At 44.1% G+C, this 14101-nt stretch overlaps 1 protein-coding gene across 1 annotated transcript; it reads left to right on the top strand.

Annotated features, from left to right (window-relative positions):
• Positions 1-1371: 1371 nt before the first annotated feature.
• On the top strand, positions 1372-14026 carry erbb3b (erb-b2 receptor tyrosine kinase 3b). Its single transcript, XM_076741626.1, has 28 exons — positions 1372-1702; positions 3423-3577; positions 3662-3848; positions 4506-4631; positions 4727-4789; positions 4984-5102; positions 6174-6315; positions 6525-6638; positions 6727-6844; positions 6928-7001; positions 7190-7280; positions 7725-7927; positions 8132-8264; positions 8365-8458; positions 9128-9285; positions 9371-9427; positions 9929-10070; positions 10156-10275; positions 10411-10509; positions 10660-10845; positions 10947-11102; positions 11216-11291; positions 11420-11566; positions 11638-11735; positions 11819-11995; positions 12098-12169; positions 12467-12758; positions 12882-14026. The coding sequence occupies exons 1-28, from the start codon at positions 1624-1626 to the stop codon at positions 13793-13795; spliced, it is 4392 nt and encodes a 1463-aa protein (XP_076597741.1). The 5' UTR covers positions 1372-1623; the 3' UTR covers positions 13796-14026.
• The last annotated feature ends 75 nt before the right edge of the window (positions 14027-14101 follow it).

The raw sequence follows: 14101 nt of genomic DNA, 5'->3' as shown, positions 1-14101 counted from the left end.
ACTACACGACTGACTCTGGCTGTGAAAATTTCTTCCAACTTACTGAGTAATGCCGCTCTGCAAAGTTTTCCACCATTCAGCAGGCAAGTGGACAAACCTCAGCTGATCATTTTTATTAGCACAGATGAGAGACTGTACCGAAACTTATGAGTCAAAGAATAATAATGTCAAAGCAGCCATGAGGAGCTCACACTGGCGGAGAGTCCACCTCCCACAGTGCCCTGCAGCAGCCCTGAGAGGAGAGCGCCAATCCTCAGACTCTGTCTCCTCCTGCTGGACGGAGATCTGCTGCTGGACCGAAGTTATGAGTTCCACTTAATAGTACAGGTTGACGCACAAATAATTAATGTTACGGTGAAATATTACACTTTTTATCCTTTTATTTGGTGGTTTTTTTTTATCAGAGAACACATCAGACAGACAAAAAGATGAACATAAAAAACACATTTTTACTGAAATCTGGTGATAATTAATATAGAATAGTCTCATTCTCGGTCAGATTTCCACAGAAGGATACTTCCAAACAAGCTGCAACTGTTCGACTAGCTCTTTCTCATGCAAAATAAGATTAACAGTAAATCTGTCAGAAGCAGTTACTGATATCCATCCATTAGTGAGTCGACCCCCTTTCCACTCACAGCTTAATGTTCAGGAATCTTGCCTGCTCTGAGGCCATTTTCTCAAATTAAGCATGTTCTTGTTTTGGGTTCAGAAGTCACTTGACCGTCTGACAATGTGCCCATTGTGACAGGCCGCTCCACACGCATCAAAGAGGTGATTAACCAGTTGACAGGGCTGTGGGGACAATACTGCTCTTTACAGGGAAAACAGTGCAGCCACTCACAGCGCTGGGTGCTGACTGGGAGACCACAGCCGCGCTTCCACAGGCAGCAGCTGACAACATGAAACCAAAATAAGTGCACATAAAGGGAACGTATAGGTTACATGGTGTTCACACTGGTGCACAAAACCAAAAGGTTTTAGTCAAAATCATGTGGAGCTTGTTTGCCATATTAGAAGTAGTAGTATTAGAATTAATTTATACTCAGTCACAGGCAGATAACTGATTCATTTAAATTTTATTCTGCTTTTTCTTTTCTATCTAATGTGACTGTTGTGGTATTTTACTTGTGTGTGCGAGAAAATAAAAACAGTTCACATCTCTTCAATCAAATAATTAAATCTTCCTCATTAACCTAACGCTGGCTCTTCACCCGTTTGGATGCTCAGTGGAACATTTGAGGCTGGTGCTCGTAAAAGAAAAAAAAAAAAAAATGACGGACCAACCTCTGATTGGTGAATAAATCGGGCTCTCGGCCAATCACATGTCCCTCTCCGGGAGGGGGAAACCCAGCGTCAAAATAAACTGCCACTTGTTCGCTGTTGTCAGTTTCGCATTTAGCGCATTTTATCCGCTCTTTAGACTCATGTTTTGCGCCGTGTTTTACGGGAGTTACACTTTTTTGGGATTTTCTTCTCATCTGACAGAGCGTGGAGGTTGAACATCATCTGGTTTGCAATATATGTTTTGTTCATTTTTGTTTGGGTAATAAAACCCTTTCCCGCACATCCCCGGATTACCTAAAGCGTGTGTGATATGATAATACCTCACTAAACGTCAACATGATCCAGTGGAGACTCGTATTACTGTGTGTGACATTATCACGGAGGCTGCAAACAGCAACATCCCAAACTCATGAAGGTATGGTAGCTTATAATTCCATGTCAGAAACCTATTCTGGCCTGCTCTGTTTGCCGTAATTTCATTAATTATGCTACTTTAAGTGACATTAACCAGGAAATTGTGTTTTCAGCATTTACCTGCCCTGAAGGGTCACAGCATCTCACATAGTATGCAATTATATTTATAGAATATAATACAATATTATTGAATAGCATTAACATGGATGCTGTTGACTTCTGAGGGGTTAAGGAGGCTCTGTTTTATAAACTTTTCACCCTCATCTCTTAGCTTTTATCTCAGATCACACAGTACTTACTCTGCTCTCCTCCTTGAGAGCTTCATTTCACTGTTATTGCTGGACTCTTATCAAGGCCCTTAATGCAGCATTTATCATTACTTTATGTACTGCTCCTGACGAATGGCAGCAACATTTATACCCTGGTGGAGGCGAAATGGCCTGCATGGCAATGAGCCCTGCTGTAAAAAGCTATTGAGGACAACTAGTCCTGTTCATGTTGACATGTGCAGTGTGCAGATGTGGATCGTGCACGTGTGCTTGTGCATGTGTTTTAATTGCCCTGACAGTCAGCATTATCATGCAGCTCTCCCAGATAAGCTGTTAGTTGCACTTCTATTCAGTGCATGTGAGGGAACTATGCATAAATGTGAGTGCATGAAGATATGAATTATGCTGCAGTCATCTGTCAACTCTGCAGTATTTTCCAAAAGAATACCTGCAACAAACCTTAGAGGATTATGGAGGCAATCAACATTATTTTAGTGTATCCGCAAGACTCTGGTTTATACCTCTGCTTGTTCCCAATGAAGACAGGAAACGTGACGTGTAGTTTGCTGCAGGTGCCTGATCTCTGCAGATAAAGGGCCAGTGCCAAATTTTTCATTAGTTAGTACGAGATGGTGTGTATGTCTCCTTCCGTTCACGATATTTCCCTTCTCTGTGCCAGAGTGGCCTACTCACACATGACCCATTGTCTGCTGGTATGATCTCAGCAACGTCGACCCCCACAGACACACATACGCACATGCACACACACACAGAAGCACTGTCTGTCACTGCATCACTCTTCACTCACTAGGACACACTGTCCACATTTATAGCTTTATCACAATGAGGCACTTTGTCTGAAGAGAAGCCCTGCTCTCCTCGACCCTCGGCCTCCAGCCCGTCAGCCCCAGGCCTGGACTGCTCCATGTAGCAGGGTTAGAGCCTGCCTGTTTTAATCCGCTTCACATCAAACTGTCCTGCCAGAGCAGCAGCACGCGCAGCATCAGGAAGACTCACCAAACCCATAAATACTGCAGGGACAATACAATCCTAGCACTCAAATATTCACCATTTCTTCACCTCTAAAGGACCATTCTAGTGTTTTTTAGGTTACATTTTAGGTCCTTAGCTACAAGTCCTGCTATACTTTTGAATGTCTTTTGTCATTCCCAGCTGTAACTGGTTTCCATTCATTTCTGTATGGTATCAAAACAATTAAGCAGACTCTTAAAACCTACAATGCATCACAGGCTGCTTTCATCTTTGTCATCATCACATTATACTTGCACTGTGGTGCAGTGCATTACAACATCATGAAGATTTCATGTTGACTGTGATGGATAAGACAACTCCAACAAGTTTCAAGAGTCTACTCAATTACAATTACCTTTCAAGTGTCCTTTATTTTCTTCAGACTTAGTTATATGTGTATTTCCTCTCTGTATGTGTCAGTGGTGTGTCCTGGTACACAGAATGGACTGAGCTCTACAGGTTCTCAGGAGAATCAGTACAACTTGACTAAGGACCGGTACAATGGCTGTGAGATCATCATGGGAAACCTGGAGATCACTCAGATTGAGAGTAACTGGGACTTCTCGTTCCTTAAGGTAAAATTCCTCCCTTTCTTCTTTGTCTTTCAACTGATTTGTATGTACAAACTATAGACGTACACTCTTCTTTTTCCCCTCCAGACAATCCGCGAGGTTACTGGTTATGTCCTCATCGCTATGAACCACTTTCAGGAGATTCCTCTGGGGCAATTACGGGTCATCAGAGGAAATAGCCTTTATGAAAGACGCTTTGCCCTCTCTGTCTTCTTTAACTACCCAAAGGATGGCTCCAACGGCCTGTGGCAGCTGGGGCTCGCTAATCTGACAGGTGAAGAGGGTTAATGATACAACAGAAGCATGGAGAAAGATGCAAGGTTTAAAGGGTGCTTTCCTGAGATAATTTTTATGAAGCAACATTTGACTAGTAACAGGACAGGTGGAAAATATTCAGGGTGTAATGCCAGCCTCAAAAATACTGTAAAAAACAAATAAACTTGTGTAACACAGAGTAAAGTGCCCTTCATTTAATCCAAGCCTGTTTCAAGTTCTTATGAGGGACTGTACCAAAAGGGTAGGAGAGTGGGCCGAGCATTATCAATATCAATAACCTCCCATTAGAATCTCAAAATAAGATTTAACACGACAAACCCCAAACTACAGTCGAATTATTCAGTACATATGGAGAATCAATAGAATTCCTACTTACACTGAAGTATAAGAGAAGAAAACAAAGGTTTAGAGAATAAGGAGGTAACATGTTTTTGTCTCAGCAGAGACTACAGGTGGAAACATCGTTTTTCATGCACCGATCAATCTTGAGATTATGGGCTATTTTTTTCTGTAACATGTCATCTTTTGGTCTACAAAATATTTGCACCCTCAGTTTATTTGCTATAATGTAAAGTCTTACTGTAATGTCATCTGAAGGATTTCCTGTTTGCTCTCTCTCTCTTTAGTTTAAATAATTTCTCACCCACTACTACAGAGATTCTGGAGGGCGGAGTGCAGATTATCAATAACAAATACCTGAGTTACGGCCCCTGGATCTTCTGGCAAGACATCATCAGGGACAACAGTGCTCCTATTGACATCCAGTACAATGGAGAGAGAGGTCAGTGCTGGCATAGCGCAATTTATTTATTCTCAAATTATCTCTAGATTGTCTCTTTCTTTCATGCACTGCCCATCTGTCTGTCCCTCCCTCAGGTCCATGCCACAAATCTTGTGGAGATTACTGCTGGGGGCCAAACAAGGACCAATGTCAGATCTGTGAGTGCCCAATTGTTCTGTTTCCCTTTTCTCTCTGAGTTTTATCACTCTCCTCCTCCACCTTCTCTCTCTCCACAGAATGTCTCTCTTCATAGACAGATATATATAGAGACAGAGAGAGATGAACACACAAAGACATAAAACACACACACAATGGTGACCTCTGTCCGACCTGTCTCTCCTGTGTGTCTCAGTGACTAAGACGGTGTGCGCTCCACAGTGTAATGGCCGCTGTTTTGGGACGAGCCCCAGGGACTGCTGTCACATAGAGTGTGCAGCGGGATGTAAAGGCCCTCTGGACGTGGACTGCTTTGTAAGTGTGGTCTTTGTAGATATGATCAAAAGAAGGCTCCTTTATGGAAAAACTGCTTTTAATTTCAACTCAGTGCTTCCAGTCACATTTGATCCTGTTGTAATATATATCATTATAAGCCAAAGTGTTAAAGGACATATTTTATCCACTTACACACTCTTTGGATTGAATTCCCATCTTCCAGGCAGCTACTGGTTTTTGTTAGAGTAGTTCTGTATGATGGCGTGGTGTGGAAATCCCCTTGCAGACACTTGCTCACTGTGGACACTCAACCCACTTGTTGGCACATCTGATCAGCTTGAGTCAGCTGCCAAACAGCAATTCACATTATTCTGGATTATTTTTTGCCTCCCGGGTTTGATATTCTAACAACGTAGCTTGTGAACACAATAGTTCATGGTAGCTTTAGATCCTGGGCCTCTAGAGGGTAACCAAGGCCAAGAGTCTACAGCCATGCTAGCAGCTGTCAGGTTGTATTAGGGGATAGCAGTGCTTTGAGCTAAAGGCTAGCATGCTCATAATTACAATGCTAACATGCTGATGTTTAGCAGGTACAATGTCAACCATGCCTGGCATCTTAGTTTAGTTTGTTAGCATGCTAATATTTGTTTATTAGCACAAAGTAGAGCTGAGGCTGGTGGAAACATCAAACAACACATTAAAATGTTGACCTGATGGTTTTGCTTGATGAAAGCATTGCCATCTATAGAGCCGGGTCGATAGTATGGCAGGAAATCAACCTAAAATCGTATGTATGTGTTATTTTCAAATGCAGATAGAAGTCAGATTAAACTGGAATGATTTATACAATGAAATGATTTGTATGATTTGAGTGAAAGCATCCAAAACCATAGTTATAGGTTCCTTTAAGATTTGTTTTTTTACTTGCCCATAATTGACATCAATAGTAGCCATGACTGTGACATATGGGATGTCAGCGTATTTAACTGGTATCTTATTTCATAAAGAAATTGTCGCTAATGTAATTATCTCCGTGTGTGTGTGTGCATGTGCGTGTGTGTGTGTGCATGCGTGCGTGTGCGCGTGTGTGTGTGTCTACCTGTATTCAAGGCGTGTCGTCATTTCAACGACTCTGGAGCCTGTGTGCCACAGTGTCCCCAGACTTTGATCTACAACAAGCAGACGTTTCAAATGGAGACCAACCCTAACGCCAAATATCAGTACGGATCCATCTGTGTCTCCCAGTGCCCCAGTGAGTGGCCTGTGTTTGTCTCTGTTTGCACACCCAACCGCTTTTCTTGTTCACTTTTGTGCAGTGTGGCACATACTTTAACTAATTTTCCCAACTTTGCAAACCAGTATGTGTCATATTAGTCTGGTGGTATCAGACCTGGCCTGATGCTGGGTCTTAAACACTGCTGCAGCTGATCAGCTGTTTCCTGCTTTTCTCTCCCCTTGTAGCTCATTTTGTGGTGGACGGCAGCTCCTGTGTGAGCGTTTGTCCTCCAGACAAGATGGAGGTGGAGAGAGAAGGCCAGAGGCAGTGTGAGCTCTGCAGTGGACTCTGCCCAAAAGGTCGACACTAATAAACACTCTGCACGTCTTACACTGAGTTTATTTGTCAGTCGTCAAAGCCAATGATGCTGTTTGGTCATCCCCGTAGTGTGTGAAGGCACTGGTGCTGAACACAGACAGACTGTGGACTCCAGCAACATTGACAGCTTCATCAACTGCACCAAGATCCAGGGCAGCCTTCACTTCCTGGTCACGGGGATTCTTGGGTAATTGTCTGCCCCCACCTGAAGAATCTCAGAGTGCTCGGTCGTACAGTCAGCTTCATATGATATGTTTTCATTCTTCATAGAGATGACTTTAAAAACATCCCTCCCTTGGATGCCAAAAAGCTGGAAGTGTTCCGCACTGTCAGAGAAATAACAGGTCTGCATATACAGTAACGTTTGTTGACGCTAACATATCATCTTGATGCAGCAGCAATGTTTCAGCACATTTAACTTCAGAAAATTCAAGTACTGTGTGGTACTTTCAACCATTTTTCAAGGTGTACCAGTAAGTTTTAAGTTGATTTCTGGTGACAAGTTTTAATATTATGCATGTTTTATTGTCAGATATCCTGAACATCCAGTCATGGCCCAAAGAACTGAATGATCTGTCTGTCTTTTCAAGTCTCGCTACCATTCAAGGGAGGTCGCTGTACAAGTAAGGCTTGTTTACACTCCAGGAGAGACTGTTAATGATGTTATTAATTCAGTTAAAGCCAGTAAATTAACCTGATAGAACAAACAGTGGAGAGAGCAGATGTTTAAACATCCATTAGGATTTAACTTTCAAATCTGGTGGCCTCAGGGTGTGAAGCACCTGCTGCACGACTCAGGCTGGTTCTAATGCTTGTGTTCATACTCAAACTAATGAATTACATGCAAAGTGTGTTGTGTGACCATGTATGACTGCTGCTCTCTCTCACGCTTTGCTCTAAACCCTCTTATCTGTCTGCTCAGTTTTAAAGTTGCAGATGCAATCCAGCATTGCAAATTTTTAGTGATTCTTTGACATTTGCTCTGCTTCACATCTAACTTCACTGTTATTTTGCCTCTGTTTTTCTTTTCATCTGTCTCCTCCGTTCTCCAACCCTGTAACCAAAAGGCGTTTTTCTCTGATGGTGATGCGCATCCCCACTCTTACCTCACTGGGCCTGCGCTCTCTCCGGGAGATCAGTGATGGCAGTGTGTACATCAGTCAGAATGCCAACCTCTGTTACCACCACACTGTAAACTGGACGCAGCTGTTCAGAGGCCGCAGAGTTCGAGTCAACAACCTGAACAGCAACAGGCCGCTGGCAGCATGTGGTGAGGGAGCGAAAAAACTCTTCTATAATCCAAAACGTTGAACTTGTTATCTGTTGTTATGTCTTTTTTGATGCATTATATACACTACGGTCAGAAAAATGAGCCCCCTCTTCTTCATACTGCAGTGTTTTCATTTTGAGTGAAGTGGAAACTTGAATAACGTGTTTCTAAAGCAGTTTCCTCACGCTTTTCTCACATGTGCAGTTGCAGAAGGCCATGTGTGTGACCCGCTGTGTTCAGACTCAGGCTGCTGGGGCCCGGGGCCAGACCAGTGTCTCTCCTGCAGGAACTACAGCCGAGATGGCACATGTGTGGGCAGCTGTAATTTCTACACCGGGTCAGTAGATACATGTACATGTTGATATTCTCACTGGTGTTTGTGGATTGAATTCATTCATTTTATCAAACTATATGTACTTTTAATATTGTGTCCCCAGAGCACCAAGGGAATTTGCAGGGCCTGATGGCGAGTGTGTGCCCTGTCATCCAGAGTGTAAGCCTCAGAGTGGGAAAGCCAGCTGTACTGGACTGGTAATCACTTCCTTTGATAGTACGCTTTGGCCCACTTTGGCATTTCACTACCCACTCATAGCATTTGTGGGAGGTATGACAAATGCTTTTAAAATATGTCCGACCTCACTATTTTGTCTTCATGTGGTATTTTTTTTATTGCTATACCGTTACTGCAGTAGAAGGGTGTAATTTCCCCTGAGGATGGTGGAACATGTCACCTTCAAAACTGTGTCTCCCACCTCTGAACCCAAATCTGCTCCCTTGACACATTAATACAAATACTGTCTAAACATGCTGCCATTTTCCGTGCATAAGAAGAAAATTGCAATGATGACCATCTAGATTATTGAAAGAAATTTAATTTGTGCTTCTCAAAAACATCTTAAAACCTTTGCTTACCTTGTGACACCTCCTGCCCAACAAAACCCTCACAAAATGCTGGCAAAGTTGTTGCTTTCTTCCATTAAGAAAGCAACTCCATTATTTTGCAAATTATATACTGCAGCTGGCTGTCAGAAATAAATCATATGTTCTGTGCTGGGATCAACAACCATACAAAGGCAGTTTGTTGCACCACGTCTTGGTTCATTGCAGGTTACAGTGCCTGCCCACAGTGTTAAATACAATCTCTCTCACTCCGTCTCAATGGCTCCCATATTTTTCTGCCTGTCTCTCTGTCTTTGACAGGGTGCAGACAAGTGTGTCGCCTGTGCCAACCTTCGAGATGGTCCTTACTGCATGTCCTCTTGCCCCACGGGAGTTAATGATGGACAGAAGGGGCTGATCTTCAAATACCCAAACAGGGAGGGTCACTGTGAACCATGTCACCACAACTGCACTCAGGGGTGAGACTGGACTCAAAGTATAACTTGTGTGTAACAGCCATTAAATCAGTGCATTTGAAGGTGATGATGTGTTTATGTGTTACAGATGCTCAGGCCCAGGATTAAATGATTGTTTAGAGGCAGCCAGACTGGTAGTAAGTAGGTGAGTGTTTCCCCCTGCTGGTGAATATAAAATACTTCACTCCAATATGTAAGATCTGTCCACAACTCTAAGTGATGAAGCAAAACCTTTTTAACATGTCACAATTCACACATCTCATCTGAGTGCTGGGGGCTAGAGTTCTTATCTGCAGTGTGTCTGTGACCTTTGAAATCATTACTGAGACTCTGTTACATCCTTTTGAATTCATACACGTAGAAGCTAATGTAAAAACTAAAAAAGTGATGGAAATGTCAACAGATGCTACACTGGGCCTCAGAACAAAGGATTTGATTTTGTTGAAACTTTGCTTCACTCTCTCTTTTTTTCATAAATATAATACAGGCTGGAACAACCAGCCGACCTTGAAGAAACACAGTTTTTTGATCGATCAGATCGGCTTGTTGTTGCTGCCACAGGACCATAGTTTCTGCCACAGTAAAGTTTTATCATGACTTATCATCTCTTTAACTTTACTACAGCTCTCTTTTCTTCTCTGTGCAGTGGTCAGATCACAGGCATAGCTCTTGGTGTACCAGCTGGCTTGATTTTCTGCCTGGTGTTGTTTTTCCTGGGCGTGCTGTACCACCGAGGCCTGGCCATCCGCCGCAAGAGAGCCATGAGGAGGTACCTGGAGAGCGGAGAGGTGATGCTTTTTGCTTTGACTGACACATGCATCTGTTTTCAGAGAGAAGAAAGATCACATGGGAATTACTGTTGTTGTTTGGCAGAGCTTTGAGCCTCTGGGTCCCGGTGAGAAAGGTACCAAGGTTCATGCTCGCATCCTGAGGCCCTCAGAGCTGAGGAAAATCAAAGCCCTGGGCTCTGGAGTTTTTGGCACAGTAAACAAGGTATTTATTAACCTCTTTGTTTTTCTGGACGTCCATTGATTATCCACTGGTTGGTGTGCTGTTATGGTTGCAGATTTAGACTCATATATCAGAGAGCTGATGTGACTGCTGCTGTACATTTGATTTTAATTTAAGGGTTTTTGGACTCCAGAGGGTGAGACAGTAAAGATCCCTGTGGCCATCAAGACCATCCAGGACAGCTCAGGCAGACAGACCTTCACTGAGATCACTGATGTGAGAATCAAAGCTTCTTACTCTCTTGAAAGAAATTGCAATTAATGTGATGTATAACACGTAGCTCGTCTTTGTGAGAAGTTTTTCGTACGAATACGATCAGAAGATCAATATAAGCATCAGAAAACTGACATTTGGCTCTCTGTGTAGCATATGCTGTCCATGGGCAGCCTGGACCATCCCTACATCGTTAGGCTGCTGGGCATCTGTCCAGGTCCCACTCTGCAACTGGTGACCCAGCTTAGTTCACAGGGCTCCTTACTGGAGCACATCAGGCACCACAAGAACAGCCTGGACCCCCAGCGCCTGCTCAACTGGTGTGTGCAGATTGCGAAAGTGAGTACAGCTGAAATGACAGATTACTGCAGAACCAAACGTTATGAATAAACTGTTGTAGTATATATTGGGTATGTACCTTATGTATGCCTGTGTGTCAGGGTATGTACTATCTGGAGGAGCACTGCATGGTCCACAGGAACCTGGCTGCCCGCAACATCCTGCTGAAGAATGACTACCAGGTCCAGATCTCTGACTACGGTGTAGCTGACCTTCTTTATCCCGACGACAAGAAATACGTCTACACTGACACCAAGGTTGTCATGACTCCTTCTTTTTGAGATTCTCCTTGCATTGTTAAGTTTTCTCTGTCTTTTCCAGTAATGGAATCAATCTGCATGACTTGTCTGCAATTTTTCTCTTAATCCAGACACCCATAAAATGGATGGCACTAGAAAGCATCTTGTTTCGGAGATACACTCATCAAAGTGATGTGTGGAGTTACGGTAAGAGGCTGTGTGTTTGTGTGACTCTGTGAAGTGTCACACTGTTTGTGCCAATAAATCTCGAAAGCTGCTGTCTGTGAATTTTGGCAGGGAGAGCTTCTTAAATGTTGCATCTCTTTTCCTGACAGGGGTGACCGTGTGGGAGATGATGTCATTTGGGGCGGAGCCATATGCATCTGTGCAGCCTCAGGAAGTGCCAGGGCTGCTGGAGAAGGGTGAACGACTGTCACAGCCCCACATCTGTACCATTGACGTCTACATGGTCATGGTTAAATGTGAGTGATGCTCCAACAGCATGCACAAAACAAAAAAACATGATCTGAATTGCTCTGTTTCTTCTGTTCAGGCTGGATGATCGATGAAAATATAAGGCCAACTTTCAAAGAGCTGGCCAGTGACTTCACCCGCATGGCAAGAGACCCTCCCAGATATCTTGTCATCAAGGTGAGGTTCTCGTCATTTATCTCACAAAGTCCACTGGCCATTTCCTTAGACCTTAAACGCTGTACATCCCTGACATTCTGTAGGTGGAAGGAGCAGAAACGGCCACAGGAGAGATCCATCGAAGAGAGTCAGAGCGAGGGCTTCTGGAGGCAGATTTGGACGACCAAGACGAGGAGGGACTGGCGGATGGTTTGGCTACTCCTCCTCTCCAACACTCTCCATCCTGGAGTCTGTCTCGTTCACGGATTAATTCTTACAGGGTAATGAAATACACCTTAGATGTGACACATTTTTAGGACCGTTGTGACTGGATCAGAGGCAAAGGAACCAGCACCTAACACTCTTTGTTCTCTGATTTGTAGAGTGGCACCTCTCAGGCCGGACCTATTGGATACCTGCCAATGACGCCCAGCCCTGTGGACAGCATCCGCCAGGTGTGACAGACACACAACGTGCATGCAAACACATTCCCACCCAGTAAGACCAATGGTGAAAAAGTAGCTATATTTAGCTGTAACAGCTTCACTTTAATCTGTATTATTACTTCATTTGCCATATTGAAATATATTTTATGGCCCCACACTTGCTAGTAGGCCATTACCTCACATTAAAATATGTCATTCTGGTCCCTCTGGTCTCATTTATAATTTATATTCAGAATTAATTTTAAATAATAGGACTCATTTCTTTGAGCTGCTGCATCAGTCAGAGTCTTTGCTTTTCTGTCTCAGCTGTGGCTTCAGAGGCCTCAACTGAGCTCGGTGCGGACGCTGCCCGAAAGGTTGGAGTTCAGGGAGAATGGCAGAGAAGCAGAGCTGCGTGAGGAAGGCTCACGGAGTGGGAGTCTTCACAGGGCCAGGTTTGGCTCTGAGAGGGGGAATCCTCGAATATCCATCAGCCGGCACAGGAAGCTCTCAACAGCATCAAGCCCATCCTCGTATAAGGAGTGGACAGCAGAGGAGGAGGAGGAGGTGGACCACTATGGCTATGTCCTGGCTGGGTCACCTGTTACTCCAGACAGAGGTAAACTATCAGCGCTTAGCTTAAGGCTGCAGAGCTTCATTTCTTAGTTTTGCAAATACTTGGTAAATTATAGCGCAAACAATACATAATCAAAGCCTCTTCCCTTGATCTTCTTCCCTTCAGTCTGTAGAGTCTCTCATTCTGGGCGGCGAAGCTCAAGACTGAAGACTAATCTCTCTCTCGTAGTGATAAATCCCTCCCAGGAGTATGAAGTCATGAGCAAAGAGTCTGGTGCTCCTCCCTGCTCCACCAGCGACGCCTCATCACAGCCTGATGCCCCTTCAGTGGCACTTTGTTGTAAAACCTCACCTTTAACTTGTACAACTATCATGGCTCCGTTAGCTGTAGAGGACACAGAATCTCTGACACCAATCTCAGCTGTGAGGAGTAAGCAAGTAGAGGAGGAGTGTGAGGGGAGTGTTGCAGAGCAAAGACACTCCACAGAGAATCATCAGCTCACTGGGGAATCTGATAATGGAACCAGAGCTGTGGACAACCAAGGACAAGCCGCCCAAGGGATAGGCAGGTATGAATACATGGATATCAGGCGATCCAACTCTACTGAGGGAGACGACCCAGCATGGGAGAGATGTGGGAGTCAAACATCTGCAAATATTACAGCAGAAACAGAGGAAACAGACCAAACAGTGGAGGTGTTGAAAAAAGAGCTGGGGGAGGAAGAGGAAGAGGAGAAGTACCACAGCACAAATAAACAACCCGCGCTTCAGGGGAATCTGAGCGGTATGGTCATGCCCAGGCCAGATGTGCTCACAGCTGGGGCAGAAAAGGTGGAGGAGTACGAGGAGATGACCAGACTTGGAGTGGTGCCCAGTGGGTGGGAGCAGGCAGACTACCAGAACCTCCCAGTGAAGGGGAGGGCTGTTCCTGAGGAGACGGGCAGTGGCAGGTGTGCAGGGATCGGGGGATACATCAAGGTGTGTGCTGGCATGGGGGAGCCTGGCAGCAGCACATCATTTGACAACCCAGACTACTGGCACAGCAGACTGTTCCTCAAGCCAGATGCTGTGCGCACCTAATAATGTGGACAGGGACAGAGGCATGCTAACAGTCGCAGCTACTTCCAGCTCCTGTCATAATTTTGGATAGTTTTGTAATATTTTCCAGCATCCAAAAAAAGAAAACCATTGAGATACATTTATAAAAGAAATACATCATTGACTCTCTTTTCACAGTTTTATGCAGTAATTAAATGTTTATTAAACTGACTGTGACTTTTTACAGAACCACAAAATAAAGGTTAAAGCAGGCAGGACATGGTGTTTGCCCATGAACTTCAAAGAGTATGGTGAGCAGTTCCTGAATTAAAAACAGACATTTAAACT

The sequence above is a fragment of the Chaetodon auriga genome, chromosome 10 (genome assembly GCF_051107435.1).
Source record: "Chaetodon auriga isolate fChaAug3 chromosome 10, fChaAug3.hap1, whole genome shotgun sequence".
Classification (NCBI taxonomy): domain Eukaryota; kingdom Metazoa; phylum Chordata; class Actinopteri; order Chaetodontiformes; family Chaetodontidae; genus Chaetodon; species Chaetodon auriga.
Note: the sequence above shows the minus strand (reverse complement) of the source record. Positions and strands in the feature narration are given on the sequence as shown.